Here is a 22,985-nt window from a genome sequence, read left to right as displayed (position 1 = left end):
GGGGCTGGAGCTGGGGGCTTGTCGCCCAGGCTCCGCCCTCTCTAAAGACTGTAGTTAGTGCTCGGAGCAGTTGTGAGTGAGGTATTAGAGCGATACCGAGGACCTGGAGGAAACTTGCTGCCTGCGATAAGGACACTGTGAAGGTTCTGTTCGCTGGAAGAGGGGAGGTCTCTGGAATCCCTCCTGGATCTTTATTGAGGATTCGAAAAGAAGCAGGGCCATGGGGACAGCGAAGGTAAGAACGATACAATTACTCGTTATTTTTGCTTTTTGGGGTTACACTCAAAAAGGCAAGCCTTGATGGTGATAACAGCGTTCTTTCATACGAGATGCCCTAGCCATCTTAAAGCCTTTCCATCTCTAACCCAGGCTGCCATTCCACAGCTTCACCAGTTCTCTTTGAATGTTATATCCTATAAGGGATTTATCCTCGTTCCATTCACCCTCCTGTGACAGGGAATGTCACCTGGAGGAGTTGTGTTTCGTGTATTTTTGTGGATTTTTTTTTTTTAAACACAATTACATCCTGAGGATGCAAGGATGAGTCTGGTTGAGTATTTCAGGAGATCTGGGGCCGCTTGGTTGTGTTGTGTGTGGGTCTGAGAGCCAGCATGAGGATGGATGTCTCTGGAAGACTTAGACTTTTTTTTTTTTAAACAAAAATTATTTATTTATTTACTTACTTACTTATTTATTTTGAAGCCTTAGACCTTGAAAGCACCTGAGATTTGTTTGGGGGCGTGGGTGGGTGTCCAGGCATTTGTCCTGTGCCCTGTGGGATTCCCTGGGCATAAGGAGCTAAATTCCTGTTTTCCTCCTGTCGCAGTTATTATAATTGTGACCGCATAATCTATTAATGTATTATTGTGTGTGATGGATGCCGTGTTTGTAGGGAGAAAGGTATTTTCACTAAGGTAACTTATTTGAAAATTTGGGAAGAGAAAGGATGAAGAAGTGAGAAGGCCTTCTAGATTAGTAAAATAAAAGGTTTCCACTAAAAAGAGAGGATTAAACAGAAATCCGGTGCCCTGGTGGGGCCTCCGGAGTACTGAAGCCTGGTCGCCTGGGAGGCAAGGTCAGTTTGGGGAACTAAAATTAGTCTGACCTGAGGGGGAAGGAGTTTAAGAAAGGTTGAAAGCCTCAGGCATAAAAATTGAGCTATCTTGAGGTGGAAATTAAGACAACACCCACAAATTATTCCCAGAAAAGTGAGGGATGACTGGGTTAATTTCTGCTCACATACCCCTACCCCTCACAAAATGTCTGCATCTTGGGTTTGTCGTGAGCTTGTGATCGCCCCCTGCTGGCTGGGTGGAGGAGAGCCGTTCAGTATTAAGCGAACGGGAAGAATTTCAAATGGGGACCAAGGACACCCACTGGTAGATACTGTAGATTACCTGATCCAGAGTTAAGAGCAGCCTGGTGATGAAGATACACCAGTTCCACTCGGGCTTCTGTGGGATCTGGGTACAGGTGCGCCTAGATCTAGGTGTTTCCAGAAACATCTGTTTTTAGCGATCCTAAGGGTTTTTACTCAGCCCTCACATTTTTTCTATTCTTGAGGCAATGCTATGCTCGCTTTTATCTGGAGCGGTTTTTTGACTGCCTTTAAGCTGACTAACCCAGTTCTTCCCAAATTTTCTTTCCACCTTGCCCAAGTCTGCTCTACTTGCTTATCTGTATTTCCAGATAAGCCTTTCTATTTTGTGTTCCTCATTCATGACGTAAATGTTGTTTTCATCCCACTTACAGGCTAAGTTCTCCTAGTATATACATCTAAGTAAATAATGAGACATTCATCAATCAAGAATCTTAAGGACTGTTTCCTCTCTCTCCCTCCACTCCCCCAGGTCACTACACCTCTGGTCTTTGCCATCACAATTGCTACAATAGGCTCTTTCCAGTTTGGCTACAACACTGGAGTCATCAATGCTCCTGAGGCGGTGAGTGCCAGGCAACTAGAGTCAGAGTTTGGACTAGGGAAAGTATTCCTTTAGGTCTGATTTCCAGAATTAACAAGTTTAGACAAACTTGGTACCTCGCTTGGCAAAGACTGGGGCGGGGGAAGATATTGGTGGAGTCTAGGTGTTCCCGGTACCCTGGACTGTATCATCCCTTCTTCCTCTCATCCTTTGGAGGGTGACACACTTCCCTTATTATCCCTTAGGCGTTAGTCACAAAGTCACCAGCTGGTGGGGGAGGGCTGGGGTAGTCACTGAACTTCAGTACTACCACCTACTGGCATTTTCAGGACAATAAAAAATTGTTCTTTTCCAAGTTGGTAACATTAACTTCAGTGTTATCTGCCTCTTTCCTTACTATCGATTTATTCCCTTGATTGTTTCTTTAATGCTGTTGTTTTAGGGAGAGGAAGAGCCCCAATGCTTGTCTCTTTTCTCATCCAGTTGTAACAGTCGTCTGTTCTCCCACCATCCATTTTGATTCACAGATCATAAAGGACTTTCTCAACAACACTTTGAGAGAGAAGTCAAAAAGCGCGCCCTCTGAGGTGTTACTCACGTCCCTGTGGTCCTTGTCTGTGGCCATATTCTCCGTTGGTGGTATGATTGGCTCCTTTTCCGTTGGACTCTTTGTCAACAGGTTTGGCAGGTATTGACCAGACACTGGGCAAGGAAGGGGGGCTGTCGTGGTTGCAGTGGGGGCAAGTGTTGAGACTTAGAGCAGGGGGGGTGATGATGCATTTGAATGAGAGCACCACAAATTCTGATCAAGGGAAAGCTCGTCCAAAGCTCGGCGTGACTGCCTTGCTTGGAGTTCTCCTACCCCTCCCGCGATGGCCTTGTGAATGATGGGTCTGTCTGTTCAGTCCAACCCAATTCAGTTATTCTCTGGGAAAGCCCATGGTGGCGTTTCCCCAGAAACGTACTTTATTTACGAGGTCAGAAGCTTTTATTACAGTTTCGGCGGGGGGTAGGAGTGTTTATGCAAGTGATTTCATAATTTTTACACCGCAGGATTGGGAGGAAATATTTTATAATCCTTGGTCTCTGGGCAAATATGGTTTAAAAGTCCCAGTGCCAGGCCACACCCCAAACCGATTACACCAGCACCTCTGGGGATAGAACCCATGTGTCTGTATTTTTCAGAGCTCCCCAAGGTAATTCCATTGAGCCCACTCAAGTCAGAGTCATGGTCAAGTATCAGGATGCTGATCCTCCAACATCTGCCGGAGTTTTTAAGTTTCTAAGCAACTACGTTGTAACAAGATGCAATAAGTTTTAAAAAAAGAATCAGGAGTTCCCATCGTGGCGCAGTGGTTAACAAATCCGACTAGGAACCATGAGGTTGCGGGTTTGGTCCCTGCCCTTGCTCAGTGGGTTAACCATCCGGCGTTGCAGAGGTGGCTCAGATCCCACGTTGCTGTGGCTCTGGCATAGGCCGGTGGCTGCAGCTCCGATTAGACCCCTAGCCTGGGAACCTCCATATGCTGCGGGAGCGGCCCAAAGAAATAGCAAAAAGACAAAAAAAAAAAAAAGAATCAGCACTGGTCTGAATTTCTCTGGAGTGTGTTCTTGGAAGGGCTACTCAGAATTGCCTCTGGGCAGTATTCTCAAACTTTAGCTTGCATTCAGTCACCTGGAGGCCTTTTTAGAACACAGACTGCTGGGCTTCACCCTAGATTTAGGCCTGATGATTAATAAATCTGAGATTGGGTGGGCGGTTTTAATTTCTAGATGTTTGTGGTTCACTTTTGAGAAGAATGGCTGGCCTTAAAGTGCTTGCTCAAAGCCTAAGCTTAAAAAAAAAAAAAAAAGTTCTAAGCTACAGCTAAGACTGAGAGGGGAGAATCTTAAAACAAATTCTCTAGGTGGGTCTTAAGCATACAGAGGTATAAGAACAATTGGCCCTGTTTATCTCAGCCAGATAGTCCTGATCATAGAAAGTGGAAACATTAGAACAAAAGATAGATGAATCCGGAGAAGGGTAGAATGATTAAGAAAGGAGAGATTGGGTCTGTTTTGCTCATATCACTTATTTTCGTTTAATCTTTCAGGCGCAATTCAATGCTTATTGTCAACCTTTTGGCCATCACTGGTGGCTGCCTTATGGGGTTCTGCAAAATATCACGGTCGGTTGAAATGTTGATCCTGGGCCGATTGGTTATTGGCCTCTTCTGTGGACTCTGCACAGGATTTGTGCCCATGTACATTGGAGAGATCTCGCCCACGGCCCTGCGGGGGGCCTTTGGCACTCTCAACCAGCTGGGCATCGTCGTCGGGATTCTGGTGGCCCAGGTACTCTAGAACTTAAGTGAGTTTCTCCTGGCTCATTAAATGAGTTTATGTAGGTAAAGCGATCAAAAGAAGGTCTGGCAAGGGAGTTTCCACTGTGGCCCAGTGGGTTAAGAATCTGAATGCAGTGGGTGTCTATGGAGGCTTGTGTTTGATCCCAGGCCTGGGAACTTCCATATGTCATGGGGGCGCCATTAACCAAAAATGTCTGGTTATTTATGGTCAGCTGTTAAAATTACTGTAGCTCATAGAAGAAAGCTGAAGCTAGAGAAGCAGAGTAGGAAAAGTCGGAAGAAACTATCTTTTTCTATGATAAAGGAGTGGACGACTCTCTGAAATTTTTTTTAATCAACTTGTGGCCAATACTGTATGGCATTTAATAGTCGTATTTTTGTCTGGCTTCTAGATCTTTGGTCTGAAACTCATCTTGGGCACTGAAGAGCTCTGGCCCCTGCTCTTGGGCTTCACCATCATTCCAGCTGTCCTGCAGTGTGCCGCCCTTCCCTTTTGCCCTGAAAGTCCTCGGTTCCTGCTCATTAACAGAAAGGAAGAGGAGAGCGCTAAGGAGAGTGAGTGTCCCTCACATCTTCACTACAGGAATTCTGGGCTTGCGGTTTGTTTTAGGTTGAAGGTATTGGATCGGGTTTTTGTCTTCTCCTTTCCCTGCCCTTCGGAGTTGTCTGATTACTCGTAAGTCAGGAACGCTCAGCCCCCGAAGAATGGGGTGAGAAGGCACATGAAGGCCAGATCCGATGCCGAGTGAGCAGCCATGCCCAGGGCTCATCTGGATGGCTTCTTCCCAGCTTAATTACGGGGAAAAGGAATTCAGGACAGCCCCTTATCTTTAACCTTTCCCCTTCGTTCTTTTCACCAGTCCTCCAGCGATTGTGGGGCACACAGGATGTGGCTCAGGACATCCAGGAGATGAAGGATGAGAGCCTTAGGATGGCCCAGGAAAAGAAAGTCACAGTGCTGGAGCTCTTCAGAGCACCCAACTACCGGCAGCCCATCATCATCTCCATCATGCTCCAGCTCTCCCAGCAGCTCTCTGGCATCAATGCCGTGAGTATCTTCCTTGCGCCAAGCACGTCCTGCAGTTTTCCCCTTGAAACACCAGAGCCAACAGCTCACCTTCTTACACATGCAGTGTCCCTCACAATGCTTGCCTCGGGGTAACCGCTGAGAAGGTGTTCATTACCTGATTTTTTTTTTCTTTTTTTTTTGCCACACTGGCATGTGGAAATTCTTTGCCATGGCAGTGACCTGAGCCTCTGAAGTAAAGACGTTGGATCCTTAACCCACTGAACCACTGGGAATTCTGTTTTGGGTTTTTTGGTGGGTTTTTTTGTTTGGTTTGGTTTGGTTTTGCTTTTGCTTTTAGGGCCGTCTTTGTGGCATATGGAAGTTGAAAGTTCCCAACCTGGGGGTTGAATCTGAGCTGCAGCTACCAGCCTTCACCACACACAGCTCCCAGCAATGCTGGATCCTTAACCCAATGAGCAAAGCCACAGATTGAACACACAATCTCATCAATACTAGTCTGGGTTCATTACGGCTGAGCCACAATGGGACTCCTGGTTTTTGCTTCTTAAAATTATATCTGTACATGTGTTCCATGTAGAAAGATCAAAGAATAAAAGAACGTGTCACCCTTAGTCTTGGAACTTAGAGTTAATGTTGGTCCACTTCCAGATTTTTTCAGTATAAAGGGTATCACAGTTTATCTGATTTTTATTAATTCTTGGTTTTTTGACCACCCGTTTTTTAAATTTTCAGTCCTTTTTAACTCTGAGCTATCTTATATGATGTCATCAATAATAAGGTAGATCTGGAGTTCCCGTTGTGCGTCAGTGTTAACGAATCCGAACCATGAGGTTTTGGGTTCGATCCCTGGCCTCACTCAGTGGGTTAAGGATCTGGCGTGGCCGTGAGCTGTGGTATAGGCCAGAGGCTACAGCTCCAATTAGACCCCTAGCCTGGGAACCTCCATGTGCCGCGGGTGCGGCTGTAGAAGAGACAAAATAATAATAATAAGGCAGATCTGAGAATTGACACATCTCTGATTTTTTTTAAAAAAACTTTACAATCTAGGAGTTCCCATCGTAGCACATCGGAAACAATCCACCTAGGAACCATGAGGTTTCAGGTTCAATCCCTGGCCCCCTTCAGCAGGTCAAGGATCCAGTGTTGCCATGACCTGGGTCACAGACGCGGCTCAGATCTGGCGTTGCTGTGGCTGTGGTGTAGGCCTGCAGCTATAGCTCCGGAGAGACCGCCTAGCCTGGGAACCTCCATATGCCACAGATACGGCCTTAAAAAGACAAGAAAAGCAGGAAAAAGAACTTTACGACCTAAAATCTGTAAAGCCCTTGGAGGTTCCTGTTGTGACTCAGCGAGTTAGGAACCTGACTCGTATCCATGAGGGTGCAGGTTCCCAGTCCCTGGCTCTGCTTAGTGGGTTCAGGATCCAGCATTGCCGTAAGCTGTGGCAGAGGGTGGGCTCAGATCCTGCATGGCTGTGGCTGTGGTGTAGACTGGCAGCTGCAGCTCCAATTGGACCCCTATCCTGGGAGAAGAAAAAATGGGAATAAGTCAGAATTTAAAAAATTAAGAAGAGATTAGATATAAGATACTGAAGATTACTCATTTGCAGAGAAGATACTGTGATTGAGCGAAAAACGGTGGAAAGGACCCAAATTCTGGGACTTTGTCGAGTTTTTGAGGGTTCGCTGTAACTGCCATGCAGTTGTATTTTACAGTAGCATCTTTCGTTCCCCTTTAGGTGTTCTATTACTCAACGGGAATCTTCAAAGATGCCGGTGTTCAGGAGCCAATCTATGCCACTATTGGGGCTGGCGTGGTTAATACCATCTTCACTGTGGTTTCTGTAAGTCCAATGTTTTGATCACTTGAAGCAGGAGAAGAATTCTTGCTACACACGTAGTTCAAGGGTGCAAAGTCGCATGTCTTTCAGCTCCTTTCTGTCACGTAGTTAAACCTTTTCAAAATTCCTTTTGGAGAAGAGAGATTGAATGATGCATGAGACAGTCTCTTTAAGCACATAGAGAATGGATAGGCAAGAGGAGGTGCACAAGGGATTGTGTAGGATGCTTTTAACTGGGCAAGGGAAAATGTAACTATTACAAGTGTCCCGCTGTTGGTAAGGCAGATCCAGGAGCTCATACAGTGTTTTCAGGAAAGGGAAAGCAGCCTTTTCATGTTCGTTTGTTTGATTTTATTCTTTTAGCTGTTCCTGGTGGAAAGGGCAGGGAGGAGGACTCTGCATCTGATAGGCCTTGGAGGCATGGCTTTTTGTTCCCTCCTCATGACAATTTCTCTGTTATTAAAGGTGAGTGCTCTTTGTGAAGAAAGAGGAGTGTTGGGGGGAGAGGAGGTGGGTCGTTGAAGTTGGAGATAATACAAATGAAATTTGGGAGAAGCAACATGCCCAGAGTTTTCAGAAAAGTGGATTATCAAGAGATAGATCATTAAACTGCTATAATCTTTGTATCTCTATATAACCTATAGCCTTTAAAATACACGATCTCATTTAATGCTTAAAGAAATCTTGAGGTAGTTCTTCCCATTTTATAGAGTGAAATGATCTCAGTGCAGAATGACATGTGTGATCACACAGCTAGGATTCAACAACCCATGGCTTCTAGATCCAGTGACTCCTATACCGTGGGACAGAAGGAATTTTTCATTATCAGTCACTGCTCCTTATCTCTGAGAAGCTGGATGCTGCCTAGGTCCTGCTGTCTTTAATGCTAACTTTACTGTGTTCCTTTCTTGTAGGATAATCATACCTGGATGAGCTTTATCTGTATTGGGGCCATCTTGGTCTTCGTGGCCTTCTTTGAAATTGGCCCGGGCCCCATTCCCTGGTTTATTGTGGCTGAGCTCTTTGGCCAGGGACCCCGCCCGGCTGCCATGGCAGTGGCTGGTTGTTCCAACTGGACCTCCAACTTCTTGGTTGGACTGCTCTTCCCCTCAGCTGCAGTAAGTAACTGAAAACTCACTCACCCAGCCCATTTTGAAACCAGCCTAGGAGAATGGTAATGATAAGCCTCAGAGGATTCCAAACCAGTTAAAATCCATCATTTGGATTAGCACTAATGCCTTTATCATCCTAAAGGCTAACTGAGCATAGGATGTTAGTGAGGGAGGTCCTATTATTATAAAATGGCCCAGGGGTGTTCCCTTTGTGGCGCAGCGGAAACGAATCCGACTAGGAGCCATGAGGTTGTGGGTTCGGTCCCTGGCCCCGCTCCGTGGGTTGAGCGTTGCTGGGAGCTGTGGTGTAGGTCGCAGCTGCGGATCGGATCGGGTGCGGCCCTCAGAAGACAAAAAGACAAAAAAGTAAAGAATAAAATGGCCCAGGGAGTTCCCACCGTGGTGCAGTGTATTAAGAATCCGACTGCAGTGACTCTGGTCACTGTGGAGGTATGGGTTCGATCCCCTCCTCAGCACAGTGGGTCAAAGGATCTGGTGTTGCCACAGCTGTGGTATAGATCAAAGCTGTGGCTCGGCTTCAGCCCCTGGCTCGGAAACTTCCACATGCTGTGGGCGCAGCTGAAAAATGAAAAAAATGGCCTAGAGCTGACTTATTCAGCAAAATGGCATTTCCTATTTCCAAGAGTCTTTCAGAAACCCAGATTTCAAAGGTACTAAGCAAAAGTCCTAAAATAGTCTAGATATTTGTTCACAGCTCCCTTTAATGACTAGGAAAAGAAATGACACAAAATTGCCAAGAAATTTAGTAATTCATCAATGAAATCATAAATGAGTCTCTGAAGGAATCTTAACGTTTTCATTAACACTAGAAGCGTTATGCCTTGAGGCCCCCTGGAAATCTGAGCGTGAGGGAAACTGGGGCTTGTCCGTGACCAGATGTTTTCATTGACTCTCCTTTTTGTGTGTCCTTTCACTAGTTCTATTTAGGAGCCTACGTTTTTATTGTCTTCACCTGCTTCCTCGTTGTCTTCTGGGTCTTCACCTTCTTCAAAGTCCCTGAGACCCGCGGCAGGACTTTTGAGGAAATTACGAGGGCGTTTGAAGTGCAGGTGCCGGCGGGGAGCCGCGCTGAGAAAGGCCCCATCGTGGAGATGAGCAGCATCCCGCCCTCCAAGGACGCCGTCTAGGCCGGGCCTCCTTCCCACCTCCCTCGCATCAGGAAAAGCAACCTCTCCCTGAACAAGGGCGAGCCCTCATCAGGTTGTTACTACCCAGGACTGTTTTCTGAATGCTGCTACTTGATTCCCTCTCTCATCCCCCAAGCTTGATGGGCACGCAGAGGACCCCGCGCTGGGGTGGGTCGTTCTCTCCAGTGGCTCTTTACAGTTTCATTTCTTGGACATTCTCTTCTGTTAAAGGAGAGACCAAGGGAACCTACCTTCATTTCCGGAGGGATTGGCCGCTTGGCGAATGACAGCTTTGCCAGCTCTTGCTCCCTCAGGTTCTAATCCTGCCTCCTGCAGGCGTTCAGGGGAGCACGTGTGAGGGTGCCTTTCCTCCCACCTCAGACTTAGCAGGAAGCCGATGCACAGAAGAGTGTGGAGGGCAGAGAGGGGTACCTAAGAGCACCTTCCGCACTTCCATACAGCTCGGCAGAGCAAATTACCTTGTTTTTATTTATTTTATCGTCTGGTTTTATTGCATAAATATATATTTTTTTAACTGTAATTTACCAAATAATGAAAGCATAAGGAAATTGAGGTTTAGAGGGAGGTACTTAAAGAGAGGTTAGAGGATGAACGGTTTAATTCTGAAGAGGTTAAGGTGCAATAAGAAGGGGTGAATTCAGGTGATGCGTCATCGGAGGGTGTGTGGTGTGTGTGAGGTTTGCACATGGCCTCTTAACAGTTTCTGTCCTTCAGATGAAAACTCTGAAGGTTAATAATTTCTCAGAAAAGTCACGTGCCTGTATAAAGATGCTACTAGTTTTCCTCTGGAACTTTTTTCTTTAAGATTATATGTAGTATTACTTGAAATCTAGGATTATTACTTAGATGGGCATTGTAGTTAACGGTTGATGGGGTCTCATTTGGGATAGAGTCCAGAGAAGGGATGGTTATTTCTAGAAGTCCTCTCTCCCCTCACTGGACCAAACAGCTTCTTTCTTTTGTAGTAAACTCACTCTATTTTATTATTTTTTTAAGTACTCCTACTGCCCATCTGGTGGGATAGCCCCCAAATGAGCAACGTAAAATCTCGGTTCTTGGTAGAGGTTGGTTATTTCTCCAGTTTGTTCTTTAGACAACTTTAGATGTTGATTTTTATTTTGTTCTTGAAGCCATAGCTTTAAAAGAATTCAGAGATATTCATAGCTAGCTTGGAATTTGTAACCTCAGCATAAGAGAGGTTTGTTCCTGGACGATTATTATCCAGTTGAGGTATGTTACACGATAGGATCATCTCACACTTATTGATGTCTGTTACTATGTCAAGTTACCCTTGTTACCATGTCATCTCAGTATTATGTCCAGTGCCCTCAGCGGCCTTGACCTTTCCCATAGACACACTTGAGACAGTAGGAGTGGTTGTGCAGTGTGGGTCACGCTTGAACGTGGATGTCTGTGTGCTGTCACTTTGCTCTGGGTGGAAGTAGTTTATGGGTAACTTGTTTCCTCTCTGTTCCTAAGGTCCCCCCCCCCTTTGGATAGAATGTGTTCAAACTCATTCTTATGTATGTAAATAGCACTGCCTCTGCTGGGTGGAATTTGCATCTTTAATTTGCTTTCACACTTTATAGAGGTCAGTCTCATCAGGCTGCCTTTTCCTTACTGGATTTTGCAATTGAGGTGAACCTGCTCCAACCTCAGGCAACGGGAGGATGTAGGAAAGATTGAGATCAGGATGTGACCTCCTGGGGGCGCTGGAGAGGCCCATGGGGAAGGGAGGCCTTTTTCTTTTAAGGGGATAAGGAACAAACCGAAGACTTAAACTCTGGGGCTGTTCAGAATTAGGCGAGATGAGGGGGTCTACCCTTTAAGCAGGTCTCGGACGCCTCCACCATCATCCAGTTTCCCAGTATTTTTACAAATGGAGATTGGGCCCCTCTCCCCTTTTCCATATGTTGCTTGATCTCCGTCTCCCTCTTTGGTGCTTACATATTTCAGGCCGTTTAGCCAAACCCTTGCCTATGACAGTATTTTGGTTCTGTGGTTCTCACCATTCCCTCTGGTCGCTGAGCCTTTGGATAAAAACTCAGAGCCATCAGATGGGGCTTTGCCAGAACAGATGACTTTCCTCTAATTGCACCTCTGCTCTGGCTCCTCAAAAACAATGAGTTGGCAGTAATGCAGTGTGGAAGACTTCCCATTTCTCAGTGACCAGATTGTGAATAATTTCCAAGTGGATTTTCTACTGTTACTGTGGTTCTTTGTTTTGAAATAAAAATTCTGAATGTACATATAAACATCACAGGCCTGGTTTTTTGGTTTGTTTTTTTTTTTTGGTTTGGTCCTTCTTGTAACAGCAGAATCAGCTTTAAATCTTGGTATGGCTACTCGATACCTATTGTAACCTTGAGTAAGTTTCTCATGAGAGTTTCATACAAATGAAAATAGCAATACTTATTTATTATGCAGATGAAATTGAAAAGCCTTAGTGGATTGCCTTGCATACTTAATAAATTATGTTGCTTGCTTTCCCCGGTGAGAATTCTTCTGTTTTTCTCTTATGCTCTTTCTTCTTTTCTTTTCCCATCTTTAATCTCTAAAATTCATCTGACTCTAATCAGAGCATCCATATGATATACATCACTGTCCTACTTATAATCCTTCAGTAGGTTCAAATCAACTACAAGAAAACCGCCTAAACCCCTTAGTTTAACAACCCCTCCAGGGCAAGGTCCGTGCTACCTCCTGAGTACATGGAAGTCAAATCAGAGTTGCAGCTGCTAGCCTATGCCACAGCCATGCAGGATCCAAGCCACATCTGTGACCCACACCACAGCTCATAGCAATGCCGGATCCTTAATCCACTGAGTGAGGCCAGGGATCGAACCCACATCCTCATGGATACTAGTAGGATTTGTTTCCACTGAGCCACAATGGGAACTTCCTTAACTTGTGTTTATGCAAGAAAGGATCTCGGGGCACTCCCTGCTTTCCTTTTTTTTTTCTGGCCATATCTGTGACATGTGGAAGTTCCCAGGCCAGGGGTTACGCTGGTGCTGCAGCGGTAACAACACTGGATCCTTAACCCTCTGAGCCACCAGGAAACTCCTACTAAAAGATACTTGAATGGTTGCTTTCTATTTCTACTAGCCCAGGCAGGAGCTCCATGTAGCCTTCCTTACAAACCCAACCTAATCCTCAAACTGTGGTGCTCTGTATCAGAGGAGATGAAAGGGTGAAACACCCCTGTCTGTCCCCAGGGATCCTCAGAGAGTACACCATATTCTCCAAAACTGTTGTTGTCTCCGCTCCTTTTTTCCATCTTTACTTCCTTATAATTCATTCTTCACATGACCAGAGTGACCTTTTAAAATCAGATCATGTTGCTCCCCTGCTCAAAGCTTTCCAATTCCACTTAAAATAGTTTTAAAATAGTTACGCTTAAAATAGTATCCAGGCTTTTCCCCCGGGGGCGGGTGCTATCTGGAGGCATTCAGAATGGTCCAGCGGTTGACATACCCTTGTAGGCTGTCCTACAACACAACCGCTAATAAAACTAGGTTGTCCAGAACCTCTGATGATAGAATTATTTAACTTTATACCGAAAAGGATGGGAAAGCACCAAAATCCTCCTATGGCACATGCCCAGGCCACCTTTGAAGGGTTCATTCTGAGAGACCGGAAGTTGTCCACACAAAAAACATACCAGCAGGGCCTTTGGTAGTTCTGTGAGACCTAAATGTCTGTGGCAGGATCAAGCGAGTTTGCTGTATTGAGGAACAGAAAGTCATTGTGAAAGTGTGGAAGGCACAAAGCAGAGTCAGAACACTAAAAAAATGAAGTGTTTTGAGGGATCAAAAAATCAAAAGCAGAGTTCCCGTCATGGTTCCGTGGTAATGAGCCTGACTAGCATCTAAGTGGATGACAGTTCGATCCCTGGCCTCGCTCAGTGGGTTAAGGATCTGGTGTTGCCATGAGCTGTGGTGTAGATTACAGACACGGCTCAGATCTGGCATTGCTGTGGCTGTGGTGTAGGCTGGCAGCTACAGCTCCAGTTTGATCCCTAGCCTGGGAACCTCCATATGCTGTGGTTTTGGTCCTAAAAGCCTAAATAAATAAATTAAATAAATAAAAGATATAAGAGAACTCAATATGGTATCCGGGAGCTGAGGGGAGAGTGTGCAAGAAAGGACAAATTTGGGAGACTATATCCCCAGAGGAGGTTCAGCTTTTTCTGGAAAAGGCATGGTTGCCATTTCCTGGAGAGCAGGAGAATTTGCTGGACTGCACAGCTGCCTCTGTACACAGATGCCAAATAGAAACGTGGAGTTCGAGGAAACAGAAAAAACAGCTTTAATTGTCAGTAAAAGGGATCGTGGCAGGCTAGTGCCTTAAGGACTGCGGCCCCCTTTGAGGGGGTAGTGAGGAGTCTTATAGTGTTTGAGGAGCAGGGCGTGGTCAGCTTATGAACACCTTCCTGATTGGTGGGTGGTGAGGTAGTTGGAGTTAGTGTCATCAACTTTCTGGTTCCTACCCAACTGGGGTTTATGGACTTGCAGTCAGCATAGAGTTGACTTCTTTCACCTGCTGAGAGCTTCAGAACCTGCAAAACAAACAAACAAACAAAACGGCTCTGGAGTTCCCATCGTGGCTCAGTGGTTAATGAATCCGACTTGCAACCATGAGGTTGCAGGTTCGATCCCTGGCCTCGATCAGTGGATTAAGGATCCCGAGTTGCTGTGAGCTGTGGTGCAGGTCAAAGACGCGGCTCTGATCTGGCATTGCTGTGGCTCTGGTGTAGGCTGGCTGCTACAGCTCCAATTAGATCCCTAGCCTGGGAACCTGCATATGCCACGGGTGTGGCCCTAGAAAAGACAAAAAAGAAAAAAGAAAAAAAGAAAAAGAATACCCTAAGGACTCAACCAAAAACTATTCAAACTGATCAACAAATTCAGCAAAGTAGCAGTATATAAGGGTATAAGATTAACATTCAGAAATCAGTTGCATTTCTGTATACTAACAATGAAATATTAGAAAAGGAACACAAAAATACAATACCTTTTAAAATTGCACTCCCCAAAAATCAAATACCTGGGAATACACCTGACCAAGAAGGTGAAAAACTTATATGCTGAGAACTATAAAACATTCATTAAGGAAATTAAAGAGTACACAAAGAAATGGAAAGGTATTCCATGCTCCTTTTTGGGAAAAATTAATATTGTAAAAATGGCCATGCTACCCAAAGCAATCTATATAGATTCGATGAAATCCCTATCAAATTACCCATGACATTTTTCACAGAATTAGAACAAACAATCCAAAAATTTATATAGAACCACAAAAGACCCAGAATTGCCAACGCAATGCTGAGGAACAAAAACCAAGCAGGAGGCATAACTCCCCCAGACTTCACACAATATTACAAAGCCACAGTCATCAAGACAGTGTGGTACTGGTTCCAAAACAGACATACAGACCAATGGAACAGAATAGAGAACCCGGAAATAAACCCAGACACCTACGGTCAATTAATCTTCGACAAAGGAAAAAGTATTTTCAGCAAGTGATGCTGGGAAAACTGGACAGCCGCATGTAAATCAATGAAATTGGAACACATCCTCACACCACGCACAAAAATAAACTCAAAATGGCTTAAAGAGGAGTTCCTGTCGTGGCGCAGTGGTTAACGAATCCGACTAGGAACCATGAGGTTGCGGGTTCAGTCCCTGCCCTTGCTCAGTGGGTTAACGATCCGGCGTTGCCGTGAGCTGTGGTGTAGGTTGCAGATGCGGCTCGGATCCCGCGTTGCTGTGGCTCTGGCGTAGGCCGGTGGCTGCAGCTCCAATTCGACCCCTAGCCTGGGAACCTCCATATGCCGCGGGAGCAGCCCAAGAAATAGCAACAACAAAAGACAAAAGACAAAAAAAAATGGCTTAAAGACTTAAATGTAAGACAAGACACCATCAAACTCCTAGAAGAGAACATAGGCAAAACATTCTGATATCAATCTTACGAATGTTCTCTCAGGTCAGTCTCTCAAGGCAATAGAAATAAAAGCAAAAATAAACCAACGGGACCTAATCAAACTGACAAGCTTTTGCACAGCAAAGGAAACCATAAAAAAAAAAAAAAGATAACTTACAAAATAGTGTTTCAAATGATGCAACTGACAAGGGATTAATCTCTAAAATTTACAAACAACTTATACAACTCAACAGCAAAAAAGCCAGCAACCCAATGGGAAAATGGGCAAAAGACCTGAATAGACATTTCTCCAAAGAAGATATATAGATGGCCAACAAGCACATGAAAAAATGTTCAACATCACTGATTATTAGAGAAATGCAAATCAAAACTACTATGAGGTACCACCTCACACCAGTCAGAATGGACATCAATAATAAGTCTACAAATAACAAATGCTGGAGAGGGTGTGGAGAAAAGGGAACCCTCCTTCGCTATTGGTGGGAATGTAAATTGGTACAACCATTATGGAAAATGGTATGGAGGTAACTTAGAAATCTATATATAGAACTACCATATGACCCAGCAATCCCACTCTTGGGCATATATCCAGACAAAACTTTCCTTTAAAAAGACACATACAGGGTTCCCATTGTGCCGCAGAGGAAACAAATCCGACTAGGAACCATGAGGTTGGAGGTTCGATCCCTGCCTTCGCTCAGTGGGTTAAGGATCCAGCGTTGTTGTGAGCTGTGGTGTAGGTCACAGATGCAGCTCGGATCTGTGGCCAGCAGCTGTAGCTCCGATTAGACCCTAGCCTGGGAACCTCCATGTGCCATGGGTGTAGCCCTAAAAAAAAAAAAAAAAAAAAAGATACATGCATCCACATGTTCATTGCAGCACTATTCACTATAGCCAAGACATGGAAACAACCTAAATGTCCATCAACAGATGATTGGATTAGGAAGATGTGGTATATATGCATATATGCACAATGGAATACTACTCAGCCATCAAAAAGAACAAAGTAATGCCATTTGCAGCAACATGGATGGAACCAGAGACTCTCATACTAAAGGAAGTAAGTCAGAAAGAGAAAGACAAATACCATATGACATCACTTATATCTGGAATCTAATATATGGCACAAATGAACCTTTCCAAAGAAAAGAAATTCATAGACATGGAGAACAGATTTGTGGTTGCCAAGGGGTGGGGAAGGAGTGGGATGGGTGGACTGGGAATTTGGGGTTAATAGATGCAAACTACTGCCTTTGGAATGGATAAGCAAAGACTGGGAACTATGTCTAGTCACTTGTGATGGAGCATGATAATGTGAGAAAAAAGAATGTATGCATGTATGTGTGACTGGGTCACCTTGCTGTGCAGTAGAAAATCGACAGAACACTGTAAATCAGCTATAATGGAAAAAAATAAAAATCATTATTAAAAGAAAAAAAAAAAAAGATTAAACTTGGAGCTGAGGCAGTCAGTACATTGATAACTGCCCCAAAAACGTTAGGTGTCTGGTCCTTGATGGACAGGATTTCCTCCCTCCACAACTCCCAAGCCACCTGTATTTCAGATACAATCCAAGTTGAAAAGTGCCATTTGTGGGTGGGTGGTGGGAGAGACCAAAAGTGTTTGTTCCATAAGTATGGCCAAGATTCCAAATTGCTGGCTCCAGCTGAAGCAAGGTTGGAGGCATCTGCTCAGGGCTGGGTAAATGAGACAAGGGAGAGGTCGAGGAACGCCTCTGGTCCCAGGGCCTCCAAGTTGCGGGATGCTGTTGAGGACCAGGCTGAGGTGAGACCTGGCCCACCCGCTCCGGCTCTGCGCCCTGGGTTTTCACCACTCCGTCATCCTTCATCACTTAGAAGCCCTCAGATGAGGATTCCCAGAGTGGCACCAACGAGTCTAGAAACAAATCCGCACCGGCGATTCGGGCTACGGTGGCGTCGGCGGCACCGCTGAAACTGCAGATCCCGGCGGGGGAGTGAAGAACGCGCAAATCGTCCGGTTCAGCCTAGGCATGGCCCTGAGGTCGCAACCGCCGCCTCCCCTTAACCGCAGACTACGGAAGCCGGCAGGCGAGTCCAGAGAAGGACCAAACAGCGGACGCTTCGAGAGGCGGGGCATCCGTCGAGCGGAATCACTAGCGAACTGCCCTCACTGCGCAGGCGTGGGCGGCGGCAGAATCCCGCTAGACTGTTGGGTTCCATTTCTGGCTAAAATTCAGGACGTGCATGGGGCCTTGCATACCTTCAAATGCAAGTATTTCCCGCTTTTCTTATTCTGAAGAGAATTTTGCTACCCTTTCTTGATTGGTAGAGACTTTGGGACTTAATTGGTAGGATTATATCACCTGAGTTGGCATGGATTTCAGAGATTAAATTGAAATCTCATTTTTTTTTAAATTAAGGAATGAATCGACATAACTGGAACTGGCACCCTGTCTCTTGGCTAAGTGATCAAGAACTTGAATAACGTTAAATCCATAGCAAGGTATAAGGGTGCCAGTTTTTACACACTTTTATGAAAATGTTTTACTATGAAACTTTTACTCTTTATCAATCTGAAGTGAGAAAGGGATCCTATACTTTAAATCTGCGTTTTTAGTATGAGATTGAGCATTTTTTTCACTCTTTGGGTTTTTTAAAATCCTTATGTCTGAACCATTTGTATATAGCAGCGGAGGATATGTTTTGGAAAAGAAACAAGACAAATTAGGTAAAATTGAGTGTATAAAGAAACTAGTTACCATATGATCCAACATTTCCATTCCTAGGTATATTACCCATGAAAGATGAAAACATGTCCACACAAAAACTTGTTCACAAATGTTCCTTGAAGGATTGTTCACAAAAACCCCAACTAGAAACTACATATATACATCTGTCCATTTATCCATTGACAGATAAATGGATAACCAAATGTGGTATAACCATATAATGTGACATTATTATGATTATAAAAAGTAATGAAGTACTGATACATGCTATGGATGTGGATGAACCTTGAAAACATAAGCCAGTCACAAAAGCTCGCATATTATATGACTCAATTTATATGAAATTTAAAGACCCAGCAAATCTATTGAGAGGAAGACGGTAGTGGTGACCTAGAACTAAAAGGAAGAAAACAAAGGGGAGTTGGGGACACAGAGAGACAGGGAATGACTTCTAATGGGTGGTGATGGAAACACTCTAAAGTTAGATTATGGTAGTGCTTCCACAATGCTGTACAAATGCTAAAAATAATAGAATTGTATACTTTCAATGGGTGAACTTTATAATATATAAATTATATAAAAACACATCTATATACTGCAAAGATCAAAACAAAGAGGAAAGTAATAGACTTAAGTAATTATAGTAAAACCTAAATGTTCTAGAGTTCCCTGGTGGCATAGTGGTTAAGAATTCACCGTTGTCACTGCTGGGGTGTTCCCCATGTCATATAGGCTCAACCAAAAAAACCCAGAAAAACCCTAAATGTTCTAATAGGTAGGAAACTGGTTAAATTAAATTTTGCAACATCCTGTAATGGAATATTGTGAAGCTATTCAGTATAATTGAATAGGTAGATATTTTTGTTCTGTGTGTGAGGGATTTGATTTCTCTTTATACTGAACAACACTTGTTAATTTATCATGTAACTTTTTAATTTAATTTTTATTTTATATTGGGGTGTAGTTGATGTACAGGGTTGTTAGTTTCAGGTGCATAATTGTATGTATACATATAGCCACTCTTTTTCAGATTATTTTCCCATATAGGTTATTACAGAATAGAGTGGAGTTCCCTGTGCTGTACCGTAGGTCCTTTTGCTTATCTACTTTATATATATAGTAGTGTGACACTTTTATGTGTCCTAGTGGGTGTGAAATGATAGCTCAGTGTGGTTTGGATTTGCATTTCCCTAATATCTAATGCTATTGAACATTTTTTTATGTGCTTATGGGCCATTTGTATATCTTCTTTGGTGGAATTCAGGTCCTTTGCCTGAGTTTTGATTGGGTTCCTTCAGTTCTTATTTATTATTTTTATTGAGTTGTAAGAGGTCTTTATATAGGCTGGATGAGTCTCATCAATTATATGATTTGCAAATCCCATTCTGTAGGTTGTCTTTTCACTTTTTTTTTTTTTGGCTGTGCCCATGGCATATCAAAGTTCCCAGATAGAACCTATGCCACAGCACTGACCCGAGCTGCTGCAGTGACATCACAAGATCCTTAACCCGCTGTGCCACAAGAGAACTCTTCTTTTTACTTTCTTGATAGTGTCCTTTTGAATGAAAAAAAAAATTTTTAGTTTTTGGTTGGGGAGCTCCCTTGTGGTGTAGTGCATTAAGGATCTGGCGTTGTCACTGCTGTGGCTTGGGTCGCCACTGTAGCACAGATTCGATCCTTGGCCTGGGAACTTCTGCATGCCATGGGTGTGGCCAAAAAAAAAAAAAAAAAGGAGCCCCATAAGAAAGCTACCTTGCACTGTCCACCATGTGACAGCAAAAAATGGCAGTCCCAGAACCAGAACCAGGACCTGCAGGTCACTTGATCTTGGAATTCCCTAATCTCTTCTTTTTTTTTTTCTGGCCACACAGGGATCTGAGCTGCAACAGCAACAACACCAGATCCTTAACCCCCTGTGCCACACGGGAACTCTAGAACTTCTAAAAAATAATTACTAATCATATAGAAAGTTTTCCATTTACAACCTTTGTGTATTAATGCCTTCTTGAAAAGGACTTTTTTATTCCAGTTTCATAAGCATTAAAAATATTTATGAATGTTTCTTCTAGTATTTTGTACTTTTCATTTATGATTAAATCTTTGATTCCTCTGGAATTTGTGGCTGTGATATGAAATAAGGAACCATCTTGGTGTTTTCTTCCTCAGTAACTAACTAGCCAAGATCATTTACTCAACAATTACCATATATTAAATTTGCATATGTACTTGGGCTATTTGAGACGTCTTTGTTCTGCTCATCTGTTTCTTCTGTAGCACCAAATTGCATACATATTTTTAAAATATCTTCCTACTGTACAACACAGGAAACTATATCCAATCTCTTGGGATAGATGGAATATGAGAAAAAGAATGTATATATACATGAGTGGGTCACTTTGCTGTACAGCAGAAATTGACACAACCTTGTAAATCAACTATACTTTAATAAAAAATTAAAATAAGACAAAACGTCTGCTGGGCTACTCCCTCCTCGTTTTCCTTGCTCACAATTTTCCAGGATTAAATTTTTTTCCACTTCCAAAAAAGAAAATCCATCCCCTGGTATTTTAATTGGGGTAATATTGAATATAAATTCATTTAAGGAGAACCAGTATCTTCACAATATAAAAAAATCTATCCGTACATTTTTCAGAAGCGTTTCATGGTTTTATTCATAGAGGTTCTCAAATAAAATATGGTAGAGATTTTTTTCCCCCTGCTTTTTTTTTTTTTGTCTTTTTGCCATTTCTAGGGCCTCTCCCACGGCACATGGAGGTTCCCAGGCTAGGGGTCGAATCGGACTGTAGCCGCCGGCCTACGCCAGAGCCACAGCAACTCAGGATCCGAGCCGTGTCTGCAACCTACACCACAGCTCACGGCAACGCCGGATCGTTAACCCACTGAGCAAGGGCAGGGACTGAACCCGCAACCTCATAATTCCTAGTCGGATTCGTTAACCACTGCGCCACGACGGGAACTCCTTCCCCCTGCTTTTTATGGCTGCACCTGCGGCATGTGGAAGTTCCCAGGCTAGGGGTCAAATCAGAGCTGTAGCCGCCAGCCTACCCCATAGCCTCAGCAACTCGGGATCTGAGCTGCATCTGCAAACTATACCACAGCTCCTGGCAACACTGGATCCTTAACCCTGTGAGCGAGGCCAGGGATCAAACCTGCATCCTCGTGGGTTTGTTACTGCTGAGCCACGATGGGAACACCCCCCCCAAAAAAATAATAAGTTAATGTTTTAAAAAGAAAGGTCTATAGCAAATAGCAATATTTAATAAATATGAGTTAAACAAAGGCATTAATCGTTATGCGGGTTTGGTCATAATCTTCCTGCATGCAAAAATTCCTAGGCCAGGGATTGAACCTGTACCACAATAGTGACCAGCGCCACAGCCGTGACAATGCCAGATCCTTAACCTACTGGGCCACCAGGGAACTACCCCCTGTACCTTTTGGAATGGAACATTTGGGTTTATGTTTTTTCCCATTCTTCTTTTTTAATTCCCCCCACCCACTGTCTTCCTGCTGATAACACTGAAACAATATGAATAGCATTGATAATGCTTTCAGTCACAACCCCATAACAACAGGTCTCATTTCTGCTTGTCCTCAGCCATTCGTACCCCATTATAATACCCAGTCCCACTCTGCCAAGAACGTTTGCGTGTTTCCTTCACGACTTTGGTTTAGAACTACTGGGAGTCACTTGTCAAACAAGTGTCATTTACTCTGCTAAGCTTTTTTGTACATTTGTTTTGTTTTCTCTCAGGGCCTCCAGTTGGTTCCCTTTAGGAAACCCCTAGTTCATCAAGCCTATCTGCATACATCTCATTGCCATCATCGTACGTGAATTTCCATCTGAACCACACACGATTGAGGAATATGTCTAGACAACCATTCCCTTGTCCTGGAAGACCTGGGGATGAACAAGAAGCTTGCCAAGGTTCTAAAACAGGAAATTGGTGAGTCCCCAGAGCAACAGTGGACCACTGGGGGGAGGTGTGACCCTCAAAATGAGCTTAATGGTGGCTTTGGTGGCTTTGCCCAAAGCAGACTGAACTGTGGTTCAAAAGCCAGAGTTCCAGATTCTAGGCTTCCCTAAAGACAGTAAGATAAATACATGATCTATTTTCATATTTCAAAAAGGTTCCTGTTAGTGGTAATTATTTATTACCATAAATGCTTACTTTTTTTAAATGGCCACAACCAAGGCATATGGAAGTTCCCTGACCAGGGATTGAATCCAAGCTTCAGGAGTACCTGTCATGGCTCAGTGGTTAACGAACCCGATTAGTATCCATAAGGACACGGGTTCAATCAGTGGGTTAAGGATCCCCCCTTGTGGTGAGCTGTGGTGAAGGTCACAGACTCGGCTTGGATCCAGCTTTGCTGTGGCTCTGGTGTAGGCCAGTGGCTTTAGCTCTGACTGGACCCCTAGCATGGGAACCCCCATATGCCGCGAGTGCGGCCCTAGAAAAGACAAAAAAAAAAAAAAAAGCATGCATTGTCTTGGGAGTTCCCACTGTGGCAAAGTGGGTTAATGATCAGGCTTATCTCCATGGAGGTGCATGTTTGATCCCCAGCTGAGAACAGTGGGTTAAGGATCTGGTGTTGCTGCAGCTTGGTTTTTATCCCTCTCTGGGAACTTGCATATGGTGCTGGGACAGTGGAAAAAAAAAAAAATTTCGGGGTGGAGGGGTGGCCTAAACCTAGGAATTCTGATTCTGTACTTTTTTTTTTGCTTTTTAGGGCCACATCCATGGCATGTGGAGGTTCCCAGGCTAGGAGTCCAATCAAGCTACAGCAGCCGGCCTACACCACAGCCACAGCAATGTGGGATATGAGTTGTGTCTATGACCTACACCACAGCTCATGGCAACGCCGGATCCTTAACCCCCTGAGTGA

The 22,985-nt window shown here is 44.1% G+C and overlaps 2 protein-coding genes, 1 long non-coding RNA gene and 1 pseudogene across 4 annotated transcripts in view; 3 read left to right on the top strand and 1 right to left on the bottom strand.

Moving 5' to 3' along the window:
• On the top strand, positions 1 to 11,673 carry SLC2A3 (solute carrier family 2 member 3). Its single transcript, XM_047787606.1, has 10 exons — positions 1 to 235; positions 1,851 to 1,943; positions 2,450 to 2,610; positions 4,016 to 4,256; positions 4,660 to 4,822; positions 5,128 to 5,315; positions 7,036 to 7,140; positions 7,501 to 7,602; positions 8,052 to 8,255; positions 9,188 to 11,673. Exons 1-10 carry the CDS (start codon positions 221 to 223, stop codon positions 9,395 to 9,397), a joined length of 1,482 nt encoding a protein of 493 aa, XP_047643562.1. The 5' UTR covers positions 1 to 220; the 3' UTR covers positions 9,398 to 11,673.
• A 238-nt stretch (positions 11,674 to 11,911) lies between these two features.
• On the top strand, positions 11,912 to 13,292 carry LOC125131259 (60S ribosomal protein L34-like; annotated as a pseudogene). Its single transcript, XR_007135885.1, has one exon. The product of XR_007135885.1 is annotated as a 60S ribosomal protein L34-like (transcript).
• Positions 13,293 to 13,713: 421 nt separating this feature from the next.
• On the bottom strand, positions 13,714 to 17,420 carry LOC125131257 (uncharacterized). The gene is made up of 2 exons (XR_007135884.1): positions 17,279 to 17,420; positions 13,714 to 13,979 (listed from the first exon to the last, which is right to left on the bottom strand). It is a non-coding gene; the product is annotated as an uncharacterized LOC125131257 (long non-coding RNA).
• A 4,430-nt stretch (positions 17,421 to 21,850) lies between these two features.
• Positions 21,851 to 22,985, top strand: part of LOC125131255 (developmental pluripotency-associated protein 3-like) — a 92,692-nt gene continuing 91,557 nt past the window's right edge. Inside the window, exon 1 of the mRNA XM_047787603.1 lies at positions 21,851 to 22,042. The gene's annotated coding sequence lies outside the window, so the exon portion shown is untranslated. The remainder of the gene's footprint in view (positions 22,043 to 22,985) is intronic.

This window comes from Phacochoerus africanus, chromosome 7 (genome assembly GCF_016906955.1).
Source record: "Phacochoerus africanus isolate WHEZ1 chromosome 7, ROS_Pafr_v1, whole genome shotgun sequence".
NCBI lineage: Eukaryota > Metazoa > Chordata > Mammalia > Artiodactyla > Suidae > Phacochoerus > Phacochoerus africanus.
Note: the sequence above shows the minus strand (reverse complement) of the source record. Positions and strands in the feature narration are given on the sequence as shown.